The 25,890-nt window shown below is 41.9% G+C and overlaps 1 protein-coding gene across 3 annotated transcripts; it reads left to right on the plus strand.

The window, feature by feature from the left end:
* Positions 1 to 514: 514 nt before the first annotated feature.
* PARK7 (Parkinsonism associated deglycase) lies at positions 515 to 25,137 on the plus strand. 3 transcript variants are annotated; one of them, XM_049877813.1, is made up of 7 exons: positions 515 to 621; positions 1,797 to 1,953; positions 3,622 to 3,723; positions 7,030 to 7,089; positions 8,684 to 8,753; positions 17,435 to 17,521; positions 24,753 to 25,137. In XM_049877813.1, exons 2-7 carry the CDS (start codon positions 1,864 to 1,866, stop codon positions 24,911 to 24,913), a joined length of 570 nt encoding a protein of 189 aa, XP_049733770.1. In that variant the 5' UTR covers positions 515 to 621; positions 1,797 to 1,863; the 3' UTR covers positions 24,914 to 25,137. The 3 variants fall into 3 exon arrangements, with proteins under 3 accessions (XP_049733770.1, XP_049733773.1, XP_049733772.1); XM_049877815.1 differs by having other exon boundaries at positions 521 to 626; XM_049877816.1 differs by lacking the exon at positions 7,030 to 7,089.
* The last annotated feature ends 753 nt before the right edge of the window (positions 25,138 to 25,890 follow it).

Raw genomic sequence — 25,890 nt, forward strand, 5'->3', positions numbered from 1 at the left:
TGCCCAAAGACATGGAATAACTTCAGTATTATTTCCTAAGTCACCGGAAAGACCTTGAAGAACGAGTCCTACTAGATCGGAGGTGAAAGGCGAAGACGTTTCAGGAAACAGGAATGACGCAAAAGGGGATAGAAACGAACACAAGAAACGCCAGGAACAAATCTATCAATACCCATGTTTAAGCTGCAGCGGCTCTAAGAGCTCTGCGTTGTGCCTTTTCGGCTTCAGCAAAAAGCGGGTTAAACCGCGGGAGCCGGCGGACTGTGCCATTCGTGGGAGGGGTTTCGTGTGGATGCGTGAATCTGTAGCACTTTAGGGGTGCTGGGAGTTCCACTTGAAGGAACTGAAATTATCCCTAGACACACAATTCCGAAGCAGAAAAGGACTGACGCACCCCCAATCCGTTCGATGCATCCCTCGGAGGCGGGCTCGCCGGACGTGACGTAACATGACGCGACACGGCGCCGGTATGCGCATTTGTGGGGAGGCCGGGAGAGGCGAGTCTGCGCAGTGCGAAGGGGGCGGGTCCGGGCGGCCCGGTTCCGGTTAGGTCCTCCTGGGTGCACTGCAGGCGTCGCAGCCGAGTGGGCCGAGGATCCCTGTCTGTAGGCGAGGCGCGAGGTCAGGTCGGGCTGGGGAAGAGCGAGGCGCGTGCGCACGGGTCGCGGGGGCCCTGGGTGTGTCGAGCCTTAGCTGGGTTACACGACTCTGGTGCGGGGGCTTCGGAAGGTAAACGGCCAGGCCTGTGCACTCGGATGAGGTCACTGAACCGTGCGGACCCCGGGCGTAGGTTTGGTTGCGTTTGATAAACATGGCAGTTTAGTCTAAGGAGATTCCGTTATTTTTGAGTGCCAACCGTAGTAGCATCGCTAAAGAAGAGAGCTTCCAAAATGCTGTAACACATTTCTGGCTTGGACCGAGTTAATACTGTATGTTGAAATCGTTTTATTGAAAATCTGTTTTGCTTGGACAGCAAACTCTCCAGAAAAAGGTTAGGCTAAAAATTACGCAGAACTATGTGCAAAGAGGAGTCCTGGTGGTGCAGTGGTTAAGAGCTCGGCTGCTAACCACGAGGTGGGCAGGTCATATCCTCCAGCCGCTCCTTAGAAACCCTATGGCGTAGGTCTACTTTGTCCTATAGGGTCGCTATGAGTCGGAGTCGACTCAATGGCAAGGGTTTTTTTTTTTTTTTTTAATGTGCAAAGAGAGATAATATAGCTGGATTAAGTTTAAGTGAGGGGAATTTCCATCTTTCTCAGTCATAAAAAATACTGCGTTTAACATGATTAAATCCCCCCCCAAAGTTTTTAGTGCAGTTATTGGAACTAAAAAAAAAAAATCCCCTCCAAAAATCTTCCAGGCTCATTACTAAACACTGAGAATTTAATCTTATGCCCATAAAATTAAGGTTATTTGTTTCTCTATGAAAAAGCACTACAAAAAGGCAGATTTCTTTTTATCACTGGCATTGTGTGACATGCAAGACTCATGTACTTGCGTTTTAGAAAAGCTCACTTGCGATGTATTATTAGAAATTGGATTTAAGAAATTATGGTAAAAAGATAGTGGTAAAAGAATATCTAAACAATCCAAACGTGTATTTTGTGACACCCTCTAAGAGAATTAGCAGCTCCACTGTGTTTTTGTCTTAGAAATCAACAGTTGGACACTACTATATAAACCAATATTATCCTAAAATGCTCGATTTTAGATGTGTTTGTTAGACCCTTTACCCTAGGAGGTACTTATTTACTGTTTGAAAATATTTCTAAGCTTAAACTTTTTGGCTATTCCAGGGGTGCAGTGAAAGTTTTTTTGGGAAATCTATTTTTGTATTAAGTCTTTAAAAAATACAACCTAAAAATGGCTTCAAAAAGAGCTCTGGTCATCCTGGCCAAGGGAGCAGAGGAGATGGAGACCGTCATCCCTGTGGATGTCATGAGACGTGCCGGAGTAAGTCCCCCACTGTGGTCTAATCCTCACCTCCCTTTTTTAAAAATGGTTGGAATTTTAAAAGACATTTTGAGTAATGTAGTATGCAAAGTCCTTTTTGAAATATTTTACACCTACACAGAAATACATAATAAATACCCATTTATCAAACTATATGTGATCAAATTTACAGCAGCAACTCAAAAGGATAGATGAGAAGCTTAGGAGGGCAATGAGTTTGTGTTAACAGTGGTGAAATAGTTTGGAAAATGTTGTTGAGAAAGATGGCACAACTTGAAGAATGTAACCAGTGTCACTGAATTGTACATGTAGGAATTGTTGAAGCGGTGTATGTTTTGTTGTGTATGTTTTCACCAAAAACCCACATTTACCCACTGCCTATGTTTAATATTTGTTGACATTATGCCCTATTTCAGACCCATTTCTTAAGGAACAAATGCTTTAAAGCAATGAACTTGAAGCCCCTTTGTTCTTTTCCCAATCCTGTTCTCCTTCTTTGTCCCCAGAGGTAAACGACTGCTATCCTCAAGTTAGTTTGCATCTGTCCCATGCATGTCTTTAAAGTAGCACTAGACTGATAGCTATCATTCTCTGTGTTTATCCATATTGTTACATAAGAATAGAGAACACTTAAATAGTTCTATGTGCCCGGTGTCATTCTGAGCACTTATATAAACTTGTTTAAACTTTCCAACAACCCTGAATTAGGTATTGCCATCTGATGGCACAGTGGTTAAGAGCTCTGTTGCTAACCAAAAGGTTGACAGCCCAAATCTACCAGCCGCTCCTTGAAAACCCTATGGGGCAATTCCACTCTGTCCCATAGGGTTGCTATCAGTTGGAATCGACCCTACGGCAACAGGTTACCCTCATTTTACAGTTGAGATCGAGGAACAAACACACAAAATAACATTCTTGTGGTCACAGTAAGTAGAAGAGCCAGCATTCAGACCCGGGCAGTGTGGCCACCCCCACGCCCAGTATACTTTTTTGCCTCTCACAAGTGTAGATACATGTTAATCCAGTTTATTCATTTAAAATTGTTGCTTAGTGTTGTCCTATATGAATACTCCACAATGTTACAGTGCTTCTACATATAGTATTACAATACTGTCATAAGTATTCTCTTGCAGGTAGTATATATCTAAAAGTGGAATAGTAGAATTGCTAGACCAAAGATACAGTCAGCATTACTAGATTGTGTCAAGTGCTCTTCAGTGTACAATTTGTCACTTCCCATTTTCTAAATACCAGCTCTTGGTATTGTCTGCTTTTTAATTTTTTGCCAGATACAGTAGTATTTCATTGTTCTAATTTCCATTTCTACCTTATGAAAACACTGTGAGGTTTAAATGGCCACAACAGCCTTGCAAGATGGGTTATTAACAGGATGATCACATAAATTGCCGCCCGAACAGAACACTTCAGGGAGAAAGAACGCTAACTGGATAGGATGCTGGGACAGCAGCTATAATTGGGACTCTACTAGGCAAACCAGGACAGACCTGGTTATTAAATATATTAAGCCAACTAACCAGCTTGAATTCAGAATTGCTGTGTTACAGTATTTCCTGCAAGATTATTTTTAAAGCATATGGGAACTGTAAAATGTTATTGTAAATTTATGTTTCAGTGTTCTAAAATGTCACAGTGACATCTTTCTCTTAGATTAAGGTCACCGTTGCGGGTCTGGCTGGAAATGACCCAGTACAGTGTAGCCGAGATGTTGTCATTTGTCCTGATGCCAGTCTCGAAGATGCAAAAAAAGAGGTTTGTTATCCTTACTTGAAATTATTCCTTAATATGGCTTCTTTATTAGTACTAATTTCTTGAAATGTCTTTAGACTACATCTAAGACTATTGTTATTGCAGGCTTTTTTTTTCTTCTTCTTTTTTTTTTAATTGTGCTTTAAGTGAAAGTTTACAGATCAAGTCAGTCTCTCATATAAAAATTTATATACACCTTGCAGTGCACTCCTAGTTGCTCTCCCCCTAACGAGACAGCATACTCCTCTCCACCCTGTATTCCCCGTGTCCATTTAGCCAGCTTCTGTCTCCCTCTGCCTTCTCATCTCCCCTCCAGACAGGAGCTGCCCACATGGTCTCATGTGTCTACTTGAGCCAAGAGGCTCACTCCTCACCAGTCTCATTTTCTATGTTATAGGCCAGTCCAATCCCTGTCTGAAGAGTTGGCTTTGGGAATGGTTCCAGTCTTGGGCTAACAGACAGCCTGGGGACCATGACCTCCAGGATCCTTCTAGTCTCAGTCAGACCATTAAGTCTGGTCTTTTTATGAGAATTTGAGGTCTTCATCACCCTGCTCTCCTGCTCCATCAGGGATTCTCTCCTGTGTTCCCTGTCAGGGCAGTCATCAGTTGTAGCTGGGCACCATCTAGTTCTGGTCTCAGGCTGATGTAATCCCTGATTTATGCGGCCCTTTCTGTCTTTTGGGCTCATAATTACCTTGTATCTTTGGTGCTCTTCATTCTCCTTTGCTCCAGGTGGGTTAAGACCAATTGATGCATTTTAGATGGCCACTTGTTAGCGTTTAAGATGCCACTCACCAAAGTGGGATGCAGAATGTTTTCTTTATAGATTTTATTATGCCGATGACTTAGATGTCCCCTGAAGCCACGGCCCCTAGACCTCTGCTTCTGTTAGTCTGAGCTTCGAAGCATTCGGTTTATTCAGGAAACTCCTTTGCTTTTGGTTTAGTCTAGTTGTAGTGCAGACTTATTTTAAGAAAAGTATTTTGCTTAGCTGTCTTCCCCACTAAACTAAATCCTGGGAGGGTTAGGACTTTGTCCTTTCTCAACCTGTACCTGTAGTGCTTGGCGAATGCCTGACATACCTTGTGCTTTGTAAGCATTGGATGGGTGGTTGGTTGGATGGATGGATGATGGGTGGTTGGGAGCACTGTTCTTTCATCATCATTTTTCTTGCCAATACAGGCAGCCTTGTCTCCTATTATAACTTAGTTATTTTATATAAGAAAATAAACTACATTTGCCATTAATTTCTTACTCTTTATTCTAAAGCTAGTTTTCTTCATATGCCTTTTCAGTGATACAGACATGGTTATGTGACTCATTTACATGGAACAACTCAAACTGTATTAGTGGTTGGTTTCAGAGAGGAGTCAGAGTTCTAATTAAATTGCGTAATTTTTTCAGTGTCTGGAATTATGATTCTTAACCTTTGAGGGCGACAGACACCTTTGGGACTCTGTGAAGAGCTGGGTCCCTTTCCCCAAAAGCCTACCTGCCCCATGCATGCACAGACACTTCTGCATACCCTTTCATGGGGTTCAGGTGTAGCCAACCAGTGTGACAGTTGTGTGAATGGATCCTCCTGCTGCGATGGAGATGTGGCGGGAAAGGAGGGACAGCCAGCTCACTGCTAAGGAGCCTGGTCCCTGGGAGCACGAGTCACTGTGCTTAACCTGTCCTTTTAAAATGCATAGAAAAAAAGCATAGTTCTTTTTAATGAAGTCAAATATTTCAGTGATGGATTGTGGAGAATTGGAATATTGGTATTTATATATTAATTGTTGGAACTTTCCACAATTGTCTGTTGAAAGTGAGAAGTAGGAAGACATACTTCTCTGTTCTTTTTTGTGCTAGGTGTCTGGGTATTTTAGAACAGTGCTTAACTTTTGTGTGTGTTGCTCGCTTCAGATGCTAAATGGAGTGAAAGAAATTCTGTCCTTTACATGTTTTCAGTTTTGCTTGGCTTTAAACAACAGTAAGGAGTCTGAAAAGTATATATTGTGCTAAATAGGTACAAAATACTCATTTTGCAATTTGCTGAATGACTAAAAGTTTTTTATCTTCTCAAACTGTTGTTAAACCAATTTCCATTTTGTAATTTCAGCAAGTTTGAAATAATTAAGATTTCTAGGATTTTTTTGAGATGTTAAAATATTGCACCATTTTCTCCCAAGTTCCATTTCTCATAAAATTTAAATTTGGTGCTTTTTACTTAAAATTAGTGTTTCTTTTAATTATTTTTTATTACTGTATACATGCTTGTTTAAAAATTAATTCGAGTAATTTATATAGACATATATAAAGTCAAAGTGTTCTGTCCCTTTTTTATTTCTTATTCTTCTTCCTCCAGCCCTCGGCCGTGCTCCCTGCCACCCTACTCCCCATTAGCAGTTGGTGTGTCGTCTTTGAGTGTCTGTATATACATATATGGAGCTCTGGTGGCACAGTGGTTAAGAGCTCATCTGTTAACCAGAAGGTCAACAGTTTGAATCTACCAGCTGCTTCTTAGAAGCCCTATGAGGCAGTTCTGTTCTGTCCTGTAGGGTCATTATGAGTTGGAATCGGCTTGACGGTAACTGGTTGTACACGTACATATGTGGGAGTGGTGCATGTATCATGTACATGCGCACATACACCCATCTGTGCATATATTCATCTACACACACACTTTTTTTTAACTAAAGTGAGATCTTACTAGGCCTGCTGTTTTGCAGCATAGAGGTCCTGTCATGTTAGCTTATACAGATTTGCTGCATCAGTTTTTGTTAGTTACAGCCCGGGTGGTGTAGAGGTTAAGAGCTATGGCTGCTAATCAAAAGGTTGGCAGTTTGAATCCACCTGGCGCTCCTTGGAAACCCTGTGGGGCAGTTCTGCTGTGTCCTATAGGGTCGCCATGAATTGGAATCAACTCGACGGCAACAGTTTTTTTTTTTTTTTTAAACGGGTTTTTAGTTATAATAGCATTCCATCATACGGACACACCTTCACTTATTTAGCTGTTCTTCTCTTGGACCCCCAGCGGTGCAGTGGTTAAGAGCTGGGCTGCTAACCAAAAGTTCGGCAGTTCAAATCCACCAGCTGCTCCTTGGAAAACCCTATGGGGTAGTTCTACTCTGTCATATAGGGTTGCTGTGAGTTGGAATGGACTCAATGGCGATGGGTTTGATTTTGGTTTGGTCTGTTGACATATGTTTAGATGATCTCCTATATTTTGCTTGTGTCCTCAAATTTAAAATACGAAAGCGTTCCTGGGCTGTCTTTAATGCACATTTAAAATGAAATGTTTTCACTTTCTACATTGTTACAGGGACCATATGATGTGGTGGTTCTGCCAGGAGGTAATCTGGGTGCACAGAATTTATCCGAGGTAAAAGGTGTAAAGAATGTGTTTCAACATCTGCTTGTGTCCTGTTGATTTCGGCATTACTCAGATATTTCAGGGAGGAGGCTGTGAATGAAATGGGAAGAAATGAAATTAACAAAATGGTGTTCTAGCCTTAATTTTATTTAAAAAGTGTTTACCTTTATTATAGAAGCAAGCTGAATTGATGGTTATTTACGAACAGAATCAGTGAATACAGTCCAAATCTAAGACTACCAATTTTTCCTCCAGCAGAGAATGATCTAATCTGTGTTTTGCGAAGGGTTAAGTATAGAAAGGTGAGGGATCAACTCTCTGCTCATTCATCAAGAGCTGGTGTCTTAGTTATCTAGTGCCGCCATAACAGAAATACCACAAGTATATGGCTTTAACAAAGAGAAATTTCTCACAGCCTAGTAGGTTACATGTCCAAATTCAGGGTGTCGGCTCCAGGGGAAGGCTTTCTTTCTCTGTCGGCTCTGGAGGAAGGTTTCCCCTGGTTGAGGAGCTTCTCAGGCGCAGGGACCGGGTGTCCAAAGGGCTCGCTCTGCTCCTGGTGCTGCTTTCTTAGTGGTATGAGGTCCCCAACTCTCTGCTTACTCCCCTCTCCTTTTATCTATTGAGAGATAAAAGGTGGTGCAGGCCACACCCCAGGGAAACTCCTTTTACATTGGATCAGGGATGTGACCTCAGTAAGGGTGGTATTACAATCCCACACTAATCCTCTCAACATAAAATTACGATCACAAAATGGAGGACAACCACACAAGACTGGAATCATGGCCTAACCAAGTTGATACGTGTATTTTTTGGGGGCACGTAATTCAATCCATGGCAGCCGGGGAGAAGCGAGTGTTAGAGCTGCCAGCTTGAACTAAAAATGGCATCAGAAGAGGCCGCTGCTTCTTGATTTTAAGTCTTAAGAGTCTGCCTAAAAGGGGACTCCCTAGGTGGTACAAATAATTAACACACTCAGCTGCTAACCAAAAGGTTGGAGGTTGAATCTACCCGAAGGTACCTCAGAAGAAAGGCCTGGCAAACTACTTCTGAAAAATCAGCGATTGAAGACCCTTTGGAACACAGTTCTACTCTGACACACCTGCGGTTGCCGTGAGTCAGAGTCGACGGTGACTGGTACTGGTACTGCCTGCAGGAATAGAGTAAGGGGGACGGGGCAGCAGAAAAAACTCATGAAGCTGATCGCATCAGATATTTGGGATTGTTTCCTGCTAGGTTATGATCCTGACTCCACCATTTGAAAATACCCAGACCACCACATTCCTTCCCTTCTAGTTCTTCTCCCTGCAGTACACAATGGCAAGGGTCAAATGTGTCCAAGGGAACCTGCTTTTTTCTTCTTGTCTTTAAATGTGAAAGAATGCCTTGTCCTCTTAATCAGTGCCTTTATTGGGTTGGAGAATGTAGAAATGCTATGAATTTGATAATTTTTAAATTAACGATTTAGGAGTATTATTGACAAAATAGTCAGATCAGAGATCTTTTGGTTTAAGCCAAAATCAGATTCTGCCAAAGCTGTCTAGCGAGAGACTTGCTTATGGCTTAATGACAACTCGACGTGGTTTTGGTTTTCTTTTAACAGTCTGCTGCTGTGAAAGAGATACTGAAGGAACAAGAGAAGAGGAAAGGTCTCATCGCCGCCATCTGTGCAGGTAAGATCAGGACCATCCTGTGTTACAACGTGTTGTTGGTTTTCTTCAAACACATGTGATGGGGTGGCGTTTATTACAAGATTTTGTTTTAAAGAGTGATCTGCATCTGTATTGGCGTATTTAGTTTGAGAGGCATGAAGTAGGTGCCGTTTTGGAAACAAGCACAGTTGTTCTGTTTTCTGCCTCTCCATGCCTTTCGCCTACATTCTGTGATACTTAGCATTTTCCGTGTTTGGTTGACCTCGAAGGAAAATAAGGCCCTCTGGTATTCAGTAAACAGCTTGTTACAGCACATCTCTGTGCCAGAAGGGATGTCTGCCAACACACAGTCAGCAAGAATCTGTCAGACATAAACATAACAGCTCTGCCCTGGGCCTGCCCCAGAGATGCAGAAGCATAAGGGTGCTTTCCTCCTGCCTTCCGGAACAGGTTCTGATTCTCAGTGTCGAATGCTACATTTGGGCACTCTTTTAGCTGCCACATCACTAACGTTGTTACTCATACCAATATGATATCGTTTGGTGCTTCATTGATGTCCCCACATCTTTGAATCTTAATAGTTTGTTTTCTGATAACGTTTTGAAATCCATTTTGCTGGCTTTGTATCAGATGACGATCTGCCATCTTCATTTTTTCCATACTGTAATTTGTTCCAGTGCCTTCATCGTTATGTGTCTTTATTAAATGTTTGTCAAAAGAGACAGTGAATGAACGAACAGTTTGACAGAATGATATATTAGTGTTTTGTTCAACTCGAAAGACTTTTTTTAAGAAGAAGTTAAAGTCTGGGGATCCTAGGGGTTGTGCATTAGAGCAGTGGTTCTCTGACTTCTTTCAAAGCATCCGGTAAGGTCAAATCCAATAATGCTGAGATGTTATTTGCCCTTTTCACTCCTTGTCTTTCGGCAGTGCACACCGCAGTGTGATGATGCCATCATTTGGGCTTGGCCTGTGTGCTTGTGTATTCTTATGTTTTAAAACTTTCTCAGTTTTAGTTTCTAACATGGTAGCTATTGCTGGATACAGCCCACATAAAAGTTAAAGGGATCCTGAGACCTAAGTGTTTGGCACAGCTGCGTTAGAGACCACCCTTGCAGGCCCTGTCCTTGGGTTCCAGTTGACACTAGCCTCCCAGCAGGCCTCAGACACAGGGTTTGTCTGCGCTAAAGGGCACCACAGTCACTGCAGCCCTCGCTGGGGACAGAGTCATGGTTCCTGTTAGCTGTGTAGAGACTTTGTCGGATAGCCTCCCACCCCGCTCCCAGCCTCATTCTTAGGTTCTTTGACCAAATGAAGAAAGTTAGGCACCTTAGTTTCTGAGTGCAGCTGTAGCAGATACACCGCAAGTGGATGGCTTTAACAAGCAGATGTATTTTCTCACAGTTAGGAGGCTACAAGTCTGAATTCAGGGTACCGACTCTAGGGGAAGGTTTTCCCCCTCTGTCTATTGGTTCTGGGGGATCTCTTTTCACTTTCTCTTCCTCTGTTTCTTGGTGATCTTCATATGACGTGTATCTTCCCCTGTGCATCTGCTTCTGTGCTTAAGCTGCTCCTTTCCCATCTCAGAAGTGATTGGCTTAAGGCACATCCTACACTGATACAGCCTTGTTGACAAAAGAAATAATCCCTATTCCCAAATGGGTTGGATCCGAAAGTATAGGGATTAGGATTTACAACACATTTTGGGGGGGATACAATTCAGTCCACAGCATAGGATATGTTGGGTTTGTTCCCTTATGATTGCTGGAAAGTGAAAACACCCAGTTGGTCCTTCTGTGTCACTTAATAAAAACAAAACAAAACTCATTGCTGTCGAGTTGATTTCAACTGTAGTGACACTATAGGACAGAGGGAAAACCCTAGCAGCGTAGTGGTTAAGTGCTACGGCTGCTAACCAAAAGGTTGGCAGTTCGAATCCATAGGCACTCCTTGAAAACTGGGGCAGTTCTGCTCTACCCTATATGGTCGCTATGAGTCGAAACCGACTCGACGGCAATGGGTTTGGGTTTTTATAGGACAGAGTGGAACTACCTCGTAGGGTTTCTGTGTCACTTAGGCAGTAGAATTACCATTCACATCTGATTCACTGTTTGTGTTGATGAAAGCTTGAATGTCATTCTGAGGAGCTTAGACCATACAGTATTTCAAATCTGCATTTGAAAATACAGCAACATTCTAACAGTGTGTATGCACTGTTGACTATCCTGCATGTATGCACCACTGTTCTGGGACTAACAAAAAACAGGAGAAAGTCTCCTAATAAGTTGAATAAATTATAGCAATGCAGGTGTTAGATAAGAGTGATAGGAATGGAACAGGGTTGATGGATGAGGCTCCGATGTTTTAAATTGGCAAATGAGAACTAAGATGATGATTCTTAATGGTTGTTAGGAGCAGGGAACTTTTTATTGAACTGAAAGAATCAGTAGGTTTAGTTTAGCCCCTAATATTAAGTGCATGAGAAGGACAGAAATTGGAAGGGAGACTGTCTTGCTAACAAAACAAAATGAGACTGACTTAGGCCTGGGGAGGGAGAGGATGCTTCCAGGTGAAAGAGTAAAGAGCTGCCTGATGCACTGGGGTAGGAGGAAGAAGTCTACCGAGGTGCTCTGCCTCCCTTTTCTAAGTCACCACACGGTGGCGCTGTTGACTTTAGCCTCTTAACTGCGGGAAGGGATTCAGTCAACTTTACTAAAAACCTCAGAGAAAAGAAGAGCTGCTTTGCTTCTGCAGAGCCGGATCTCTGTTCTCTGTGCAGAGGTGGCTCTGGAGAGCAGACTCGGCAACATTTTTATCAGTCAGAATTTCAAATAGCGTTGTTGGATGCCTTTGAGTCGATTCTCAGCTCATGGCAACCCCATGTGCCAGAGTAGAGCTGCTCTATAGGGTTTCCTAGGCTGTAATCTTTATGGGAACATATTGCTGGGTCTTCCTGCTGTGGAGCTGGTGGGTGAGTTCAAACCACCAACCTTTCAGTTAGCAGCTGAGCGCTTAATCCTTGTGCCACCGAAAAACCAAACCTGTTGTTGTTGAGTTGATTCTGACTCATAGCAACTCCGTAGGACAGTAGAACTGCCCCATAGGGTTTCCAAGAAGTGGCTGGTGGTTCAAACCACCGACCTTTTGATTAGCAAATTCAGCTCACCATAACTCTTCACCACTGTGCCACCAGGGCTCCTCAGATAGTGGGAGTATTTAAATATGTCTTTTCTAATTTTTCAAATCGAATTCCTAAGCCCCAGAAAGCAATAATTATGAGCTTACAATGGTGAGTAAGGAAGGCATCAGCAAATTCCTAAATCCAACAATAGCGTAAATTTATTAACATTACTTCAGGCAGCAGTTTTATTACCTGGAGGTAACCCGTTGCCATTAAGTCGATTCCAACTCATAGCAACCCTATAGGACAGAGTAGAACTGCCCCAGGGAATTTCCAAGGTTATAAATCTTTACAGAAACAGACTGCCACATCTTTCACCTGTGGAGCGGCTGGTGGGTTGGAATTGCCGACCTTTGGATTAGCAGCCAAGCACTTTAACCACTGCAGCACCAAAACTCCTTCATTACCTGGAAGTAGCAACTTGAAAATTCTTAATTTTATTGACTCCTCACTGTCTGATCATCTATTGAACTTCACTTTTAAAAATACAAGATAATGTAGGTATTTGTTTCTTATTTCTTAAAATCTTAACAAAATAAGATTTAAAGAAAGGTAATTCATGTATTCATTCCAGTAAAAATTGACAATTTATCTGATTTTTACAGCCTTTTAAAAAAATGCTGTCTGGTATGTAGTATAACCGACTTGTATGTAGTGTAAGGTGAGGTGGAAAGGAACTAAATGTAAGAATTAAAACCATAAAACTCTTAGGAAAAAATGTTAGGGGTATTGCTTCAGATCTAGTTTTTTCACATTGGATTCTTGTCTATGACAGAAGCATAAACAACAAAAGACAAGATAGATAAATTGGATTTTATCAAAATGAAAAACTTTTGTGCATCAAAGGACTTTATCAACAAAGTGGAGACCTACTGATTAAGAGAAAATTTGGGGGAACAGTATATTGGATAAGGGTTTAATATACATGTATATAAAGACTACAGTCTTCAGTATGAATTACACCTCAACATAAAGTAACAACTCTCAAAACTGGACCAATAACCAACATCATAATTAAATGGAGAAAAGATTGAAGTTGTCAAGGATTTCATTTTACTTGGATCCACAGCTTATGCCCATGGAAGCAGCAGTCAAGAAATCAGATGACGTATTGCATTGGGCAAATCTGCTGTGAAAAACTTCTTTAAAGCAAAGATGTCACTTTGAGGACTAAGGTGCACCTGATCTAAGCCATGATGTTTTCAGTTGCCTCATGTGCATGCGAAAGCTGGACAATGAATAGGAAAGACTGAAGAAAAATTGATGCCTTTAAATTATGGTGTTGATGAAGAGTATCACCATGGACTGCCAGAAGAACAAACGAATCTGTCTTGGAAGAAGTACAGCCAAAAAGCTCCATGGAAGTGAGAATGATGAGTGTTCGTCTCACATACTTTGGACATGTTATCATGAAGGGCCAGTCCCTGGAGAAGGACATCATGCTTAGTAAAGCAGAGGGTCATTGAGAAAGAGGAAGACAGACCCTCAATGAGAGAGTTTGACATGGTGGCTGCAACAGTGGGCTCAAATATAGCAACAATGGTGAGGATGGCACAAGAGGACCAGACAGTGTTTTGCTCTGTTCTGTGTAGGGTCCCTATGAGTCAAAATCAACTCAATGACACCTAACAACAACATAAAGAATTCCTACAACTTAACAACAAAAAGACAACCCAGTAGAAAAATGGATAAAGGACTTGAAAAGACATTTTACCAAAGAAGATATACATATGGCCAACAAGCACATAAAAAGATGCTCAACGTCATTATTCATTAGATAAATGTAAATCAAAACCACAGTGAGGTACCATTTCACATCCACTAGGGTGGTTGTGATCCAAAAAAAAAAAAACAGAAAGCAACAAGTGTTGGCAAAGATGTGGAGAAATCAGAACCCTCATTCATTGCTGGCAGGATTGTAAAATGTTACAACCACTGTGCAAAACAGTTTGGCAGTTCCTCAAAAGGTTAAACATAGAGTTACCATTTGACCCAGCAATTCCACTCCTAGGTATATACCCCAAAGAATTGAAAGCCAGAATGCAAACAGATCTTTGTACACTCGCGTTCATTGCAGCATTATTTACAATAGCCAGAAGGGAGAAACAACCTAAATGTCTTATGAGTAGATGAATGGGTAAATGAAACGTGTTATATACATGTGATGGAATATTACTCAGCCATAAAGAGAAAAGTTTTGATACCTGCTACAAAATGGATGAACGTTCAAAATGTTATGCTGAATAAAGTCAGGCACCCAGAAACAGAAGGACAAATATTATATGATCCTATTTACATGAAATATCTAGAACAGACAAATGTTTCGAGACCAAAGTTTATTTGTGGTTACCAAGGGCAGTCTTGGCTGCCAACTGAAAGGCCAGCAGTTTGAATCCATCAGCTGCTCTGTGGGAGAAAGATGCAACAGTCAGTTTCCATAAGGATTTACAGCCTTGGAAACCCTGTGGGGCAGTTCTGCTCTGTCACTGGGTTTGGTTTCGGTTTACCAGGTTTTTGGGGTGGGGGAGTCAAGGCTTAGAGGGTACTGAGTTTCTATAAAGGGTGGTGGAAGATTTAGAAACGGATAGTGGTGATGCTTGTACAACGTAATCGTAATTAATGTCACTGAATTATACTCGTAAAAAATGTTGAAATGGCAGATATTTTATTATATATATTTTTACCCCCCCACCCCCCACACACAAAGTAAGGTGGAGAGACATACCTGAGGGCTTTGATTTAAGAGATATAAACCAGGTGGGAAGCTTACGTAATTAGGTATTATTTGATCTTCCTGTGAGGCTCGTGTTTCTAACAGGTATGACCTGAGTAGTCTGTAGGTATGTAACAATTTTTTCCTAAGATTCAGGTTGAAAAATGAAGGCTCTGTAAGACTCATAGAGTCGCTATGAGTTGGAATCGACTCAACGGCACTGGGTTTGGGCTTTTTTTTTTTTTTTGTAAGAGCGGTTGTTGAGGTTTGCTGAAGCTAAGTGTGCAGACTGGATCACAGGATCTTAGCCACAGTACCCCCTGCATTTAAAAAGTCAGGATGCTGTTCTAAAGCTTGTTTTACTGGACGTGAGATGAGGCCTTAGAAGATATTTTTTGGTGACTTAGAGATAAAAAGTAAAATAACTACTTTAGAGAAAACTTTAAGATAATAAGGTAACAAAGATGTAAACACTTTTTGGTTTTAGCCCTTATTTGAGGAACATTACAGAGAAAGTATACTTGTGATTACAGTTGAAGTTGACTGCTCTTGGTATATACATTTAGATAAAAATCTCAAGTTGACACCTGCGTGTTTTTAAAAGCTTCATTTTAAGCAGAGGTAAAGCATAGAGTACCACAGCCACATTTGTGTGTGGTTCTTCTCTCAAGTAGTTTTAATAAGGCAAAGCTAGTGTCTTTTCATCTCAGACTTCTAGACATTTCAAAACTACCTCTTTCATGGCAGAGATGATGTTCTATTAATTTTAATAATCCTAATCAGTAACCTGTATTTACCTGTGTTTTATTCCACTGTGTGGATCATAACAATTTATAGATAACATTGCGAAGAATGGGAAGGAATTCCAGAACACCTCCCTGTGCTCATGAGGAACCTGTACATAGACCAAGAGGCAATTGTTGGAACAGAACAAGGGGATACTATGTGGTTTAACGTCAGGAAAGGTGTGCGTCAGAGTTGTATCATTTTACCATACCTATTCAATCTTTATGCTGAGCAAATGATCCTAGAAGCTCAGCTACATGAAGAACAGGGCATCAGGATTGGAGGAAAACTCTTCAACGACCTGTGTTACACAGATGACATAACCTTGCCTGCTGAAAGTGAAGAGGACTTGAAGCACTTACTAATTAACGAAGATCAAAGACCACAGTCTTCAGTATGGATTATATCTCAACATAAAGAAAACAAAAATCCTCACAACTGGGCCAGTAAGCAACATCATGATAAATGGAGAAAAGATTGAAGTTGTCAAGGATTTCGTTTTACTTGGATCCACAAACAACACCCATGGAAGCAGTGGTCAAGAAATCAAAAGATGCATTGCACTGGGTAAATCTGCTGCAAAGGACCTCTTTAAAGTGTTAAAAAGCAAAAAATGTAACCTTGAAGACTAAGGTGCACCGGACCCAAGCCATGGTATTTTCAACAGCATTATATGCGTGTGAAAGCTGGACAGTGAATAAGGAAGACTGAAGAAGAACTGACGCCTTGGAATTGTGATGTTGGTGAAAAATATTGAATATACCATGGACTGCCAAAAGAACAAACATCTGTCATGGAAGAAGTACAATCAGAATGCTCCTTAGAAGTGAGGATGGCGAGACTTTGTCTCGCATACTTTGGCCGTGTCATCAGGAGGGATCAGTCCCTGGAGAAGGACATCATGCTTGGTAAAGCAGAGAGTCATCAAAAAAGAAGAAGATCCTCAACGAGATAGATTGACACGGTGGCTGCAACAGTGGGCTTATGCATAACAACATTTGTGAGGATGGTGCAGGACTGGGCAGTGTTTCATTGTGTTGTACATAGGATTGCTATGAGTCGGAATGGCTCGACAGCACCTAACATAACAGCCAGTAACCAAGGAGCCCTGGTGGTGCAACGGTTAAGTGCTTGGCTGCTAATAGAAAGGCTGGTTCAAACCCACTCAGTGGCTTCACAGGAGAAAAGACCTGGCGATCTGCTCCTAAAAAGATTGAACCTAGAAAACCCTATGGGGCATCTCTGCTCTGTCACATGGGGTCCCTGTGAGTTGAAATCAGCATGATGACACCTAACAACAACAACAACCAGTAACCAGTTCCCATCAAGTTGACGCCAACCCGTAGTGACTGCATGTGTGTCAGAACAGAACCATGCTCCATAGGGTTTTCAGTGACTAATTTTTCAGAAGTAGATTGCCAAGCCTTTCTTCTCAGGCACCTCTGGCTGGACTTGAACCTGCAACATTTCAGTTAGCAGTCCAGCATGTTAAGCATTTGCACCTGGTATATTTGGATGGCTAGGTGGATAAATGAGTGTTAATTTTCCATTTTCCAGAGGAAAAATAAAATTAGTGTATAAAATAGCAGTAGAGTCCAGAAGTTCAGAGAGCACAGATTGCCCTTAACGTATAACTAAATCTTCGTTTTGGTAAAATGAAGTTAGACCGTTGTGGTCTCTTCCTTTTTGTTCTCCTCCTACACTCACTTTCCACTTCCTTGAGGTGAGGGAGCTCGCTTTATTCTGTGTATGCTCCCTAGACATCAAGGTAAATCTTTGATTAAATGGTTATCGAGGTATTTGGAGTTTGCATCTCTATACGCTTGCCAAATGTGCCCAGCAAACATTTTCTTATAACCATGCTTTCCTTCTCATACTAAGAAGTGTTTAATTTCAGAATTATGACTGTATTTTAGGGAAGAGTCTCCTGATTTTGAAGAACACTCTCACAGTGCAATTTCTAAAATGTGGATTTTTCTACATCTGCGTTCAGTCAGGTCTGTCTATTCATTTTATTTTTAGGTCCCACGGCTCTGCTGGCTCACGAAATAGGGTTCGGAAGCAAAGTTACAACACACCCACTTGCTAAAGACAAAATGATGAACGGAAGTAAGTATATGCTTAGATTTTAATGTACAAAAAGACCTCAAAAAGTTCGAATTTAACATTGTTTCCTAACCAGTATAACCTAATACGGGGAGATTCTCTGCGGTGGAGGCGGGGTGAGTTGGTCACTTTCTCCTTGAGTGTTTTAACTGGAGAGGCGGAAGTAACCATGGGCTGGAGAAAAGGTGCCTGCCCAGGTGTTGCCCTGATTGAAGGGTGCACAGTCCCAACCAGCGACTGGCTGGATTACTGATTGTCACAGATGGAAAATGATTATGAAATGCCAGTTTAACAAGTATTTTGACTAAATACTTTGCCAGTAGCCTCAGGGTAAATTTTAAACCTCGACAGCAATTGTAGAAAGTACGTTTTACCCACAGTCCAAAATAAAACAAGCATTGCTTTCTCCGTTCATAGAATACCTGAGTGGTAGGTGTGTTTCCTCTGTGACATGTTTCTTTTATAATTGTCAGCCAGACATTTAATATTTCTTAATTAACTTAATATTGTAAGAGCAGTTTCTCTTCATGGTGAAAAATGCAAACAGTACAGAAGAGGAAAGAGTGAAGCTAAACCCTCCTCTTCCCTGTCTCCCCCCACCTGCCTTCTGCTTCTCAGTGGCACCTTCTGTTACAAGTTTCTTGTGTAGCTCTCCAAAATTTTCTCTGCCTGTATTGATTATCTTTTTTAGTTTTATTTATTCAAGTGAGATCATACTAAGTATGTTGTTCTGCAGCTTGCTTTTTTTCACGTCATGGTGTATCTTAATGATACCTTTTCACAGCACATGTGGATTTGCCTCATCCTCTTAACTCTTGCATGTGTTTAAATGTGTCATGTTATATTTAATTATTCCCCTAGGGATGGACACGTAGGTTGTTTTTGATTTTTTGCTCATATAAGCCCTGCTATAATGAATATCCTTGAATGTCTTTGTGAGTATATCTGAAGCTCTCTTTTTAAAGTGGTATAAAGTGATGCATATTTCATTTTATTGCATGTTAAGAAACTTTAAAGTAGTATTTTCTTGAAAATTAGAACTTTATCTTAGTTATTAGAATGATACTAAGTTGTTAATACTACTGTCTGCTTGAGAATTGATTTTAAAAAAAAGGCAGGAATTTAATTTACTTGGACCTAATGGAGAGCTTTTGGGGGATCCGAAAGAAATAAAAAAGCAGAAACTGACTTCCTTTAGTAGTTATGATACATTTAGAAGGAAGACTCAGGAAGAACACGTTCCTGCATTATCTGAAGGTGTATCTGTTGTCTCTGTTTTCTTGTAATCCCTCAGAAACGTTGAGGTTGATCAGGAAGAGAAACAGGTTAGATTGTTAACTCTCATGAACCAGAGCTTTCAAAGCAAATTCACATGCCTTATCTTGGTGGAGCTTCACAGTCCCCGGAACCCAGCAAGGCAGATACTATCATCTTGACTTCACAGATGAGGAAAACAAGGCTCAGAGGTAGAATGACTTGCCCAGAGTAAGGCTAGAACTCACACCAGCTCCCTCCCCTCACATTGCTGATGTCAAAAGGATCTTGGGCTGAAAGCAGAGAATACCTGAAAGATGTTTACCTGTGTTTTATTGTCTGTGTAAAGGCATTCGATTCTATGGATCATAACAACTTACGGATAATATTGTGAAGAACAGGAATTCCAGAACACTTAATTGTGCTCGTTCAGAACCTATATATAGACCAAGAGGCAGTTGTTCAAACAGAACGAGGGGATACTGCATGGTTTAAAATCAGGAAAGGTGTGCATCCGGGTGATATCCATTCACCATACTTAGTCTGTATGCTGAGCAAATAATCCTAGAAGCTGGACTATATGAAGAAAAATGCAGCACCAGGATTGGAGGAAGACTCAACCTGCAATATGCAGATGACACAACCTTCGCTTGCTGAAAGTGAAGAGGACTTGAAGCACTTACTGATAAAGATCAAAGACTACAGCCTTTAGTATGGATTATACCTCAGCATAAAACAGAAATACCCTTAACTAGACCAGTAAGCAGCATCATAATAAATGGAGAAAAGATTGAAGTTGTCAAGGATTTCATTTTACTTGGATCCCCAATCAACGCCCATGGAAGCAGCAGTCAAGAAATCAGAATACGTATTGCATTGGGCAGATCTGCTGCAAAAGATACCTTTAAAGTGTTGAAAAGCAAAGATGTCACTTTGAAGACAAAGGTGAGCCTGACCCAAGCTGTGCTGTTTTTAGTGGCCTCATATGCAGGTGAAAGCTGGACTGAAGAAGAATTGATGCATTTCAATTATGGTGTTGGTGAAGAAAATTGAATATAGCCTGGACTGCCAGAAGAACAAACAAACCTTTCTTGGAAGAAGTACAGCCAAAATGCTCCTTGGAAGCGAGGATGGTGAGACTTCTACTCATGTACTTTGGACGTGTCATCAGGAGGGACCAGTCCCTGACAAAGGATATCATGCTTGCTAAAGTAGAGGGTCAGGAAGAAAGAGGAAGACCCTCAGTGAGAGGGACTGACACCATGGCTGCAACAATGGGCTCAAGCATGACAAGGATTGTGAGGAGGGCACAGGACCAGGCAGTGTTTTGTTCCATTGTACATAGGGTCACTGTGAGTCAGAATCAACTTGACGGTACCTGACAACAATTTCTCTGCAAATCGTAACGGGGCTCCCATGTGTGTTTAAGTTACCAGGCATTGAATTTAGTAAGTCCTTATTATAAGAAAAAATTATTGGAAACTTCTACCTCTTCGAAATATTCTGAAAAGCAGAGCTGTAATCATTTTCTGGGTGAGGCCTTTCTTGTCCTGATCAAAAATTTAATAGATCACTATGAATTTTTTTCCTCAGATAAGTAGTCCAATCTGAAGGGCAAAGTCTTTTAATTTCTCAGTTTTTAAAATAAAAAAATGATGACTTTGTTTAACACGCACTTACCTGGCTAGACACAGCAACAGAAAGGCTGCCCTCATTGAGCTGTTGTAGTAACCCCAACACTTTGTACCATCCTTAGGTCTGGTTTAATTCTCTCAATACTAGGGTAATATCCCCGTTTTACAGAGAAGTGAGGCTCAGAGTGGGACAGCTACTACATGGCATATCTGAAATTTGAACCTAAAGTGGCTGTGCTCAGGGGTCAGTAGAGTTTTTCTTAAAGGGCCAGATAGTAAATAGTTTAGGCTTCGCGGGACTTAGAGTAGGCCACAGCTACTCAACAGTTGTAGCTCAAAAGTAGCCACAGATAATATGTAAACAGATAGGCATGCCTATGTGCCAATAAAACTTTATTTGCAAAAGCAGACAGTGGGCTGAATTTGACCCTTTGCTGACCCTTATGTCTGTAGCTTTCCTGGTTGCTTTTTCTCTGAGATTTCCTGGTTTTGGGGGTTTTGACTGAAATTAAAAAGAAATGGATGCCTCATGCAGGTTTGAGTATGAATTATAAAATAAGTTTATCCTAAGTTCACAAATACAGATCAGGTGATTTTGCACGTGAACACTCACAATGTTGGTGTACCAAGAAGTGTAGGTTACATGGCTTTTTTTCGCCACTTGCACTAGTTGGAGGTAGTTGATAGGTGTAAACCTTTTGCTTTTCCTGCTTGAAATTTTCGGAAAAAACCTTGGAACCCTTAAACATCTTTACCAGCTTTAAGCTCCATTCGTAATGACTAGCATTTTAGCCACTAGGATACTTCTAAGTGAGCTATTTATGACATGGCTCACATTCCCCGAGTCTGGGCTGTTCATCTCACACTGGAGGACCAGCCCAGCAAGTTTCGTGGTTTTGCATTTAAAATTATCTTGGCCTGGTTGAACCATCAGTACATGAGATTGTGAGGTTGATGCAGGACCTGGCTGTTCCGTTCTGTTGTACATGGAGTCGCTGTGAGTCGAAGGCAGCTAAATAGCACCTAGCAACAATGGAAATGAGGTTAGATTATGAAAACTCCTCCCCGCAAACTGGGGATCCTCCTTTTCTGTATAGTAGTGTCTGTATGAAGTTTTTAACGTCCTTTCTTCATATATTTTGGGGAATGACTTGATTTTTAATATAGATGATAAGGCATAAATTATTACAACCCATTGCTATCAAGTTAGCTCCAACTCATAATGACCTTATAGGACAGAGTAGAACTGCCCTTTAGAGTTTCCAAGGAGTGGCTGGTGGATTTGAACTGCCGACCTTTTGGTTAGCAATCGAGTTTTTAACCACTGCACCACCAAAACCAAAAAAAAAAAAACACTAAACCCAGTGCCGTCGAGTTGATTCCGACTCATAGCGACCCTATAGGACAGAGTAGAACTGCCCTGCAGAGTTTCCAAGGAGCGCCTGGTGGATTCGAACTGCCAACCCTTTGGTTAGCAGCCGTAGCACTTAACCACTACGCCACCAGGGATTCCACTGCACCACCAGGGCTCCATGAATTATAGGTATATTTAACTGACTTTGAAAGGACTTGGACATCGATGCACTGTTTCTAAAGTTAATTAATACAGCCGAAGCGCATTGCGTCCACTTAAAGGGAGGTTCTCGGGGGAACCTTTCTGTATACATTCACTGATGGAGCATTTGCTGTGCTCTTCCTAGTGCCGGAAGAACAGAAAAAGGAACAAGATAAACCCGCCTGTGGGTGTTCCCACCTTGGTGAGAGAGGCTGAGACACCTCAGGATGCAGTGAATTTGGGGGCTGAGGAGGGAGATGATCAGAGATGGGGCACACAGCTGCGTGTTGAGCTTTACCTGTGGTGACTGGTGGGTCAGGGTCTGGCAAGGTGCCAGAGAGGCTCCATTTTCACTTTAACCATTTCTCTAAGTCTCCTGGTCCTTTGGTGTCCCATATCAGTGAGTGACGTGACCATCTGTGCAGCTGCCCAGGACAGATACCTGCAAGCCCCCTTGGAGCCTCCCCATGCTGCACCCTTCACTGGGTTCTGGGCATTTTATCTCTAAAATACATCTCCAGTCTTCATTTCCTCTCCATTGCCACCTCCAACCCACTCTAGGCCAGGAGGCCCCCTTTCTCTCTCCCTGGACAGCAGGCTCTTACGGATCCCTTCTGGTTCCTTCCAACCTATTCTCCGCAGGAGGCCGGGCTCCAAAGGGCCTTGAGCACCATGAAATGGAGTTCAGACTCATCTTTAGGTGCTGGAGAATGTTGGCAAAGGCCTTCATGGGGAAGAGAGCAGAATCTACTCTGATTTGCACTTTAGAAAGGTTAACCATTTTAGCTTGGAGGGTTGGAAACCCAGAAAGGAGACTTGTAATGATGTCGATACATGGAAAGATGACTTTCGTCTTGCTGATCTCAGATGGGTCTTGGCTGAAAGCAGAGAATACCAGAAAGATGTTTACCTCTGTTTTATTGACTGTGCAAAGGCCTTCCACTGTGTGGATCATAACAAATGGATGACATTGTGAAGATTGGGAATTCCAGAACGCTTTAGCTGTGTTCATGCAGAACCTGTACATAGAGGCAGTCGTTCAAACAGAACAAGGGGATACTGCTTGCCTTAGAATCAGGAAAGATGTGTGTCAGGGTTGTATGCCTTTACCATACTTTCTCAGTCTGTATGCTAAGCAAGTAATCTGAGAAGCTGGACTGTATGATCATAGTGCGGCATCAGGATTGGTGGAAGACTCAGGAACAACCTGCCTTATGCAGATGACACAGCCTTGCTGCTGAAAGTGAAGAAGACTTGAGGCACTTACTGATGAAGATCAAAGACCACAGCCTTCAGTATGGATAAGACCTCAACATAAAGAAAACAAAAATCCTCATAACTGGACCAATGAGCAACATGATAAACGGAGTAAAGATTGACGTTGTCAAGGATTTCATTTTATTTGGATCCACAATCAATATCCATAGAAGCAGCAGTCAGGAAATCAAAGTACATATTGCATTGGGTAAACCTGCCACAAAAGACCTCTTTAAAGTGTTAAAAAGCAAAGATGTCACTTTGAGGACTAAGGTGAGCCTGACTCAAGCCATGATATTTTCAGTCACCTCATATGCATGCCAGAGCTGGACAATGAATAAGGAAGACCGAAGAATTGATGCCCTTGAATTATGGTGTTGGTGAAGAATATCGAATATACCACGGACTGCCAGAAGAATGAACAAATCTGTCTTGAAAGAAGTGCAGCCAGAACGCTCCTTAGAAATGAGGATGGTGAGACTTTGTCTCATGTACTTTGGACATGTTGTTAGGAGGGACAAGTCCCTGAAGAATAACATCATGCTTAGTAAAGTAGAGGGTCAGTGGAAAAGAGGAAGACCCTCAAGGTGATGAATTGACACAGTGGCTGCGGCAATGCGTTCAAGCATAACAACGATTGTGAGGATGGCACAGGACCAGGCAGTGTTTTGTTCTGTTGTACACAGGGTCCCTGTCAGTCAGAGCCGACTCGAAGGAAACTAACACAACAACAATAACATATTTGCGTTGGTGGCACAACGGTTAAGCAGTCGCTGCTAATGGAAAGATTGGTGGTTCAAACCCACCAGTAGCTCCACGGGAGAAAGACCCGGTGATCCGCTCTCATGAAGATTATAGCCTAGGAAACCTTACAGGGCTGTTACACCCCTCATTGCTTGCTATGAATTGAAATTGACTGGACAGCACCCAACAAGAACATTATCTGCCAAAAATAGCCAGTTAGGGAACACAGAAGGAAAGCAGTCTTTGAGAAAGCGAATGTGGTTTCTGCCTCCACACACCTCACCACCACCTCCTAACGTTCTGCTGTACATTTTTTTTATCTCTGAGGCAGCAGAGAGTGTGTCTGCGTGCATGCCATTCTGTTAATTCAGGTAGATTCCACCTTCAGCGTTGTACCTTCCCCAGTATTTACAGAATTGACAGTGGAACATTTTCGGTATCATAGAAATGTGAGTGATAGCACTCCCTCTGACCCCTCCCTCGACACTGACTGACTTAAAGTCTTATTTCCCTGCCTTTAACTTACATGTATTCGTTTGTGTCCTTTTAACTGTTGTTTGTTTCTCTTATCCTTTTCTATACACAGTTTCTTTAATATCTTCATACAGGGCTTTGAAGGGCTTAGAGTGCCTAATAAATGTTTATGAATGGCTAGCTGAAGTGTTTGTTTGCTTTTCGTTGGTTTATGTGAAGCCAATAATAGGCCGTAACAGTGAATTGAATTGCTAAGTGATACTGCTATACAGCTTAAACCCATTAGGATGTAACCCTTTTTATTCTTACTTTGAAGATCATTACAGCTACTCAGAGAATCGCGTGGAAAAGGATGGCCTTATCCTCACAAGCCGCGGTCCCGGAACCAGCTTCGAGTTTGCTCTTGCTATTGTTGAGGCCCTGAATGGCAAGGAGGTAGCTGATCAGGTGAAGGCTCCACTGGTTCTGAAAGACTAGAGCAGAAGTATGTGATGATGGGTTAGAGAAATAGGCAAACTAGTGTCATTGTGTTCACTTTAGAGAAAAATGGCTGCTTACTGTGCAGGGAAGACAACATTACTGTCCTTGTGGCATGTAGCTGTGAAGTAACTACACAGAGATTTATTTCTCAGCCTACAAACTCTGTGCCCTTACATTTCAGAAACTTGTCTGCAGAATAAACAGGACATTTAGCAAACTAATGATTGTTGCTTCTTTTGTCTTTTGTCTCCTATTTTGTGAATCCACATTCATTATCGGCCCCATTTGCAGCTCTTAGCCGTTGACACAGATACTGAAATAAGAGAACAGTGAATGCATCTTGTATGTGAAGGAGGAAAAGCATAAAAGCAGAGATTTAAGAGGCTTGTGATTTTTCTCCCTTTCATTAACTGTGTTTTTCATGTGCTGTTAAAGAATGCCAATGAAGATGGCTGCAGTGGTGAATTTTTGTAAACCAATTCCTTTTTCCCATGATGGAAAGAGCCCTCAGATGGAATTGAAAGCTCTTCCAGGCTGGCTGCGCCTGTTTTCCCATCCACAGGTAACAGCACCAGTTTCCTTGTGAAACCCCCCACACCCACTGTGGTGTGCTTGGGTAAAGCATGCTCCGAGTAGGCATGTGACAAGGCCCAGCCAACTAGAGCCTTGTTCACCTACTCCTCGCTTAACCACTGTCTCGTTATCTGACATTTTATGTTTAGACAATAGTAAAATATCTAATTAAATCCCTTTAAAGCCAAGTAAGGACCCATGTGTTTGAGTGAGAGAGCGCCTCCTTCCTGAGCCCCAATTCCTTTATCCCACCTCTCTCCCCAGTCTTGGATGCAAATAAAGTTAAAAGAGAAAACATAAAAGGCTGAGTGCTGGGGCCTTGGGCCATTAACCTGCACAGGTTCTCCTCAGCCAGCCTACAGGCTGGTGGCTGCCCACTGTAGGTGCAGAGCTGCCGCTGA

This window comes from Elephas maximus, chromosome 3 (assembly GCF_024166365.1).
Source record: "Elephas maximus indicus isolate mEleMax1 chromosome 3, mEleMax1 primary haplotype, whole genome shotgun sequence".
Lineage (NCBI taxonomy): Eukaryota > Metazoa > Chordata > Mammalia > Proboscidea > Elephantidae > Elephas > Elephas maximus.

Coding starts and splice junctions, on each gene's coding strand:
- PARK7 (XM_049877813.1), top strand. CDS start 1,864: ATGGCTTCAAAAAGAGCTCTGGTCATCCTGGCCAAGGGAGCAGAGGAG. Junction 1,954..3,621: donor ATGTCATGAGACGTGCCGGA/GTAAGTCCCCCA, acceptor TCTTTCTCTTAG/ATTAAGGTCACCGTTGCGGG. Junction 7,090..8,683: donor GTGCACAGAATTTATCCGAG/GTAAAAGGTGTA, acceptor TTCTTTTAACAG/TCTGCTGCTGTGAAAGAGAT.